Source organism: Papaver somniferum, chromosome 8, assembly GCF_003573695.1.
Source record: "Papaver somniferum cultivar HN1 chromosome 8, ASM357369v1, whole genome shotgun sequence".
NCBI classification, from domain to species: domain Eukaryota; kingdom Viridiplantae; phylum Streptophyta; class Magnoliopsida; order Ranunculales; family Papaveraceae; genus Papaver; species Papaver somniferum.
The window spans coordinates 101,378,244-101,384,558 of NC_039365.1; the positions used below are offsets into that span (position 1 = coordinate 101,378,244).

Genomic DNA, 6,315 nt, shown 5'->3' on the forward strand with positions numbered 1-6,315 from the left:
ACACAAAAGTTACTTATTTATCTTTTACTCTTGCTACATTCACCTTTTACATAATTTCGCAAAAGAATCCATCATTCCCAACTGTCTTGTTGGGTTATTTGGTCGGTGGGGAATCAACCTTTTATAATTCGGGATCGTCCAATTATGTATCCTCCCCCACCAAGGAAATGTAGTAATATGACTTTTAATAAGTGAGATAACTGTCATCTTACACTTAGCTGAATCTTACACTTAGCTGAATGGAACTCGTTTTTTGTTTTTCTTTTTTCACAAATAGGCATAGATAAACAGAAGAAGAAAAGAAGAAAAGGAAAAAAAAAAAAATTGGGAAGGGATAAAAAGAAAAGAGACCCGCTTTTGTAAATGGCCTTTGTTTTTTTAAAAACAAGAAAATTTCAAGTCCAACAATCTGAGGTTCTAGGCATGGCCAAGCCTGTAAGATGGCTATGGTTCAATATATCTTTTCAGCAGTGATCAGCTGAATAATAAGCCCCAAAAAGCGTATAACAGAACAGAAATCCACAAATACATAGAAACATATAGAAATTCTCGCATGTATAGCAGTTATAATATACAAAAACCAAACATGCCATGCAACTTTGATAGGGCAGATTGGTTAATCAAGAAGAAAAAGACACACCATTCAACACATTGTCTAAAACATCATCATCTCTTTGTTATAAAGTACCTGACGATTCTGATCCGCGACTACTACCTTACCCACATGATCTTTAGTTCATAGCATATTTCTGGGTCCATGCTCTTGCTGTTTCTTCATACCGGTTTCTTTGGTTCTTGTAGATGTGGGCTATTTCAGGAACAAGGGGATCGTCAGGGTTTGGATCGGTCAAGAGTGAACAGATGGAGAGAAGGACCTTTGAGATCGTTAATGCTGGGCTCCACTGCTCCTTCAGAATGTCAAGACATATACTGCCGTTGGAGTTAATGTTAGGGTGGTAAACCTGCATGGCGAATAAAAATACACATAGCTTTGTTAATCAAATGTTTCGCAGACAAAGAGTTGAAAATGATGGAGTTTTATTTAGGATAGACATAAAGGATGATTCAGATTTAAATAAGTGAAACACAAAGAAATGGCAAGAGTCAGCAAAACCAAGAAAACATGCTGTGCTAAAATAAGAAATTCAATAAACCTCATAAAATACGGGAACATTTACACACACAAGAATGCACGAAAAACGGATTACAACTATGCTGGCATTTTAATGTAGTTAAATGATACACCTTCAACGTGACCAGACCTTAGAGTATGCCTGTATGGTAATGACAACAAAGAGTAACACTAACAGTTAGTAAGTTCAAACAAATATTAAATTTCACTTCTTAAAGAGATAAAATCATCACCATGGAATAATTTTGTTTCACCAAAATCCCAACTAATCGTCATTCAATTAAACCAATACATAAATCAAGAGACTGAGAGAGTATTCCAACCGATGATGCTGATCATGCCATGTGACTAATATTAAGTATCGCATACATGTTAGTGAGGCTTGAAACCTGCCGAACTCAGGTCACCTGGAGAGGTCTGCTATGCACAATACTATAAACTTCACTCTTAGTAATTGAGATGTGCTACTCCAACTAAGCATGCAATAGGATTAACTTGGCAAAAGCTATCTGACATAGGATATTACACCAAAAAGCAATTAAAGGAGAACCTGTCCAATATAGGGTGCTATAATACCTAGAAACTTCAGAAGAAGAAGCTACTGATACATGATAACATTCAAGCTTAGTTCCATGTGAAACCCATATCAAAAAAGATGTATATAGGGCTTACCCAACAACGTAGTGCTGAAATTTATTTTATTAAGGAGCCAACATACTTGGATATATTCAATAGGGTTGAATTTGAAGACATTGTTTATAATGGAAGTTGCAAAGACTGTAAGTTACTATTGGGTTGACTGAGCTCATGAATCACGATAGTTCGGCGGTAACTGTATTTAACTTTTACTCCCTTCTCTTTCTCTCAATGTTACTTAATATTCTTCCGGAATAGATAGATAAAATATTAGTATATATTAACATATTTACCACTTCAAATCTAAACTCACTACTAGATCAGGCACAAGAAAACTGTTATCGGACCTGACAGGCAATAGGAAATATTCTTCAGAATTGCACCAACAGAATAATAACTAATACTAATAGGAGTAAGTAATAACTAACTAACTAACTAACCAAGAGATACCTTTGCTGAAAAGGCCCTTCAGTCTCTTCCAAGAACTATGTTTGGCGTGTCTAAGAATTGTGGTGACTACATAACAATTAATTAACATTGACTAGTTCATCCTATACGCTGATTGATGATGGAGTCAAGGGGAATCAGTTCATTTCTAAAAAGCTTACCAATTCATTCATCTAAGTCGCTCCCAATCATTAATTCAGTTTGCTTAAGGCCTGCTTACTCTTTGTGGGCATCTAATCCTCACAGTTACGTAAATTGTAACCATTCAATAAATTCTCCATAAGGGAGATCAGTTCATTGAATTGAAAGAGTTGAATGAGCTTTAAATAAACTAATAACCAGTAATTAAAGCACAACTTGACATAAACAGCTATATTGATTGCTCATTCTCCAGTGGCTTAATGAATTACCTTAGTCTGGAAGTTGACCTTGGGCGGCTTGAATGGATAATCTGGTGGGAAATGAATCATGACAAAGAAAACACCTCCAGCATAAGGACTATCAGAGGGTCCCATGATAGTCGCTTGCCAGTGGAATAAGTCCTCCCCGGCAGGTCCAGCACTGCATGATGTTGGTGGATCTCTCTGTAAATCCTGTAGCTCCTTCTGAATCCTTTTGCTAGCCATTAAAAACCTTCTTCCCTATTGTCCAAAATTCAACATCAGAAAATATATAACTAAAATTAACATGAATCAAAGGAAAAATATCGAGATCCCTATGAAACTGAACCACCAGTTGTTACCTGGAAAATCTCAAAAGAGGAAACTGAAACGAATGGAGAAAAAATATCTCAAGAATTGAAATAAATATCAAAGAGAGGAGATGGAAAAGACAAAGAATCTTATCTAAAGGAGAGGTTCTTTTTTTCTCATTTCAATGCATAAAACCTACGCAACCTTAAAAAGATAAGTTGACGAAAAAAAATCAATAAAATTATCAAACAAATTTGGAGTTAAAAGGTTCGGAAACGAAGAACTTACTTAAATTGGTTCAGTTACTAGTTTGATGGCGAATGTAATTATGAATCTGGGTTGGAAGGAGAAGCTTCTGCAATGGCGGATTTGAAAGACACTTTTGAAACTTGACAAACTCTTTTAAGAGAGAGAGAGATTGATAACGTATTGAAAGACAGAGATTTTTACTTGAGAAAATTCGAGTCTCGAGGAAGGGCAAAAACGCAGCTGTCAGTCACATTCAAACCACCGCTTGCTTATTTACTGTGTCATTTTAATATATGAAGGAACTGTTTCTTGACTTTTTAATCCTCAGAATATGTCAAGGATAAGGGTGTTTTAAAAGCAAAATGATGTGCGGTAGTAGAGACGGTTTGATTCACACCAACCAGCTCGACTGAGTCAGCTCAGATTTTATTAGTAATATTAGTAGTAGTTTTTATAACAATGATGAAATTCTTGGCATTTAACCCCTAATCACAACTCATCTGTTGATTCTTCGAAATCCGTCGGCTCAGACTTGCACATAGTTTCATCCAAGCTTTAATCTGGTCATGGATTGATCATTCGGGTACGGGTTCATAAGCCGCGATAATTTTTCTATGAAGGCTAATCTTTCGTTACAATTCCGGTGGTTCCCTTGACTAAGGCTAATCACTATGGAAGGTTGAATCAAGATTCAATTTGACTGCCATGTCAGGTTGAATCAGCTACTATTTACTATGGTGATTCAAGTGTTGCGTCCAGTAGTTAGCCGTATTGTGCCCAACAATTTAAGGCAAATTGACGAGCCTTTAGATTTGAACTCATAAAGTTAAATATGATGATTTAGGATTGATGTGTCCAATGGTTGGGTGCAAATAAAGGAGCAGTTAGATTTTAACTAATTAAATTAAATCTGATGACTTATATTTGATGCGCCCACCAAAAAGTGATTTTCTCATTTGGCGCAACAAACTTGATTCAATTTCTCTCTCCAACAAACTCCTTGAACACTAAGTTGAATCATGGGAAAAAGTCACGGTTTTTTCATCTTGAATGAAGATTCAAGACACCATAGTGGTTAGCCTAAGCCAATGTGTATAAGTCGTCATCTTATTCTTTAACAGGCACGCGGTCAGAGCCCATGCTCCTCTTGCTGCTTGGGAGCTTACGATTTTATGTTTTATTTCATTCCTCGATGGGTTCTTTTCACTCTTCCCTCACGGTACTACTTCGCTATCAGTCACTTAGGAGGATTTAGTCTTGTAAGGTGGTCCTTGCTATTTTCACTGGATTTCACGTGCCCCATGTTACTCGCGTCAGAGCAAGATCTAGTGGTGTTCCGGTTACTGAACTCTTACTATTTATGGTGCAAAACTCTACCGCTTCTCCTAGAAGCACGACGCTTGTATTGCTCTTCCACAAACCCGTTTTTACGATTTAGGTTGTTCCCATTTCGCTCGCCATTACTATGGGAATCGTTTTTTTTTCCTCTGACTACTAAGATGTTTCAGTTCGCCAGGTTGTCTCTTGCTTGCCCATGGATTCAGCGGGAGTTTGAAAGGTTGACCTGTTCGGGAATCTCCGAATTTATGCTTATTTTGAACTCCTTTGAGTAGTTCGCTGCTTGCTCTGCCCTTCCTCGTCTCTGGGTGCCCTAGGTATCCACCGTAAGTATTTCCTCATTTGAACCTTGTTGTTAACTTTAAGGCTACGCCATCGTAGGATGTTGCTAAATATGAGTGTCTTATCAGAGAAAAAATGAATGATAAATCACATATCGAACTGCAAATTGGAAAAAAAATAATTGGTGGTATCATATACCCTTTGTGTCGGATAAGTTCACGGGTTGAAGATGAGCAGACATATTTTGTCGAGTTGAAGATGAGCAGACATATTTTGTCGACAGTGTCGACTTTCTAACATAAAATATATTTTCTTAAACCACACAATGTCGGTATAGTTTGAAATTATAACTACAATGTCGGCTGTGTTTTAATTTTGGACACAAATTTTACCCACACAATCAGTATTGTTTGAAGTTGTAATACAATCCGACAGTGGGCGGCATTGTTAGAGATTAAGACCATAATATATGTTGTATAATAATTATGGACAAAAAAATTGGCGTATTTTGCCGGTATTAATTGAGGTTATAATACAATGTTGACAACCTTGTCGGTCTTGTTGGAGATTAAGATTACAATGTTGGCTACGTAGTAATTATGGACATAAATTTTCTAACAATATCAATGTCGTGATTGTTAAATAAAAACTTAAATAACCACATGTCATGTAAACATGTTCCAGATTTTCAAGTAATATAACAAATATTTAGTATACTTATATAAAAATATATACATCAAAAAGCATAAGCGATGAGCAACACATATCACTAGTGAAAAAATATTTAGGAGTACGGTAATAAACGATTCTATATAATTTGAAGTAGAATATGTCGTCGGAGGATTTCCCTGGGGGTACAACATAAGGATGTGACTACTTAGTGTAACCTCTCATGTAGGCATGATCGGCTTCATTACCGTTTTCTGCAAACACCCAAGTACTATTATCTATCATACAACATTGTCTCCTTTCCTCCAATATTCTGGGAGTGGTATCGGTCTGCATGCTACTACAGTTTTGTTGTCATGTGATTGACAGTGGGGAAGCTCATGAAAGAAACTATTATACGTAGTCTGCGACCAAACTTCTTGCTTAAATCCAAGTTGTCGCATTACACACTTGGGATCATACATGACATATACTTTAGGGTGAAACAACGGTTCATTGCAATATGCAAAGTCATGAGGCCTTGGGATGTAGTGCGCTGCTCTTTTAACTTTGTAAAGGTCAAAAACCACATTATCGGGAGTCATCGAGTCTAAATCCAGCGTCGTTTCTACCAATATACCATTGTTACCCGTTTTTGGACCCTTTTCAACTCGTATTTCAGAGTTCTTGGCTGATCTGACCCACACCGTTGTCAGGATAGAATAAAATATATAAGAATGAAAATATTTGTATACAAACAAAATTCACAAGAATAATTAAAAAACATTACATGGAGTAAAGTGAAATTCCCGACAAATTGGTCAGTTTTCGCCTTAAAGGCGCTTCGCATTCTGTTAACAAATGTTCCAAGACCGTAGTGCCGCAGGACTA

The 6,315-nt window shown here is 36.7% G+C and overlaps 1 protein-coding gene across 2 annotated transcripts; it reads right to left on the bottom strand.

The window, feature by feature from the left end:
- Positions 1–479: 479 nt before the first annotated feature.
- LOC113302314 (ubiquitin-conjugating enzyme E2 5A-like) lies at positions 480–3,368 on the bottom strand. Of its 2 annotated transcripts, none has more exons than XM_026551222.1 (3): positions 3,196–3,368; positions 2,626–2,856; positions 480–962 (listed from the first exon to the last, which is right to left on the bottom strand). In XM_026551222.1, exons 2-3 carry the CDS (start codon positions 2,839–2,841, stop codon positions 732–734), a joined length of 447 nt encoding a protein of 148 aa, XP_026407007.1. In that variant the 5' UTR covers positions 2,842–2,856; positions 3,196–3,368; the 3' UTR covers positions 480–731. The 2 variants fall into 2 exon arrangements, with proteins under 2 accessions (XP_026407007.1, XP_026407008.1); XM_026551223.1 differs by lacking the exon at positions 3,196–3,368 and adding an exon at positions 2,958–3,107.
- Positions 3,369–6,315: the final 2,947 nt, after the last annotated feature.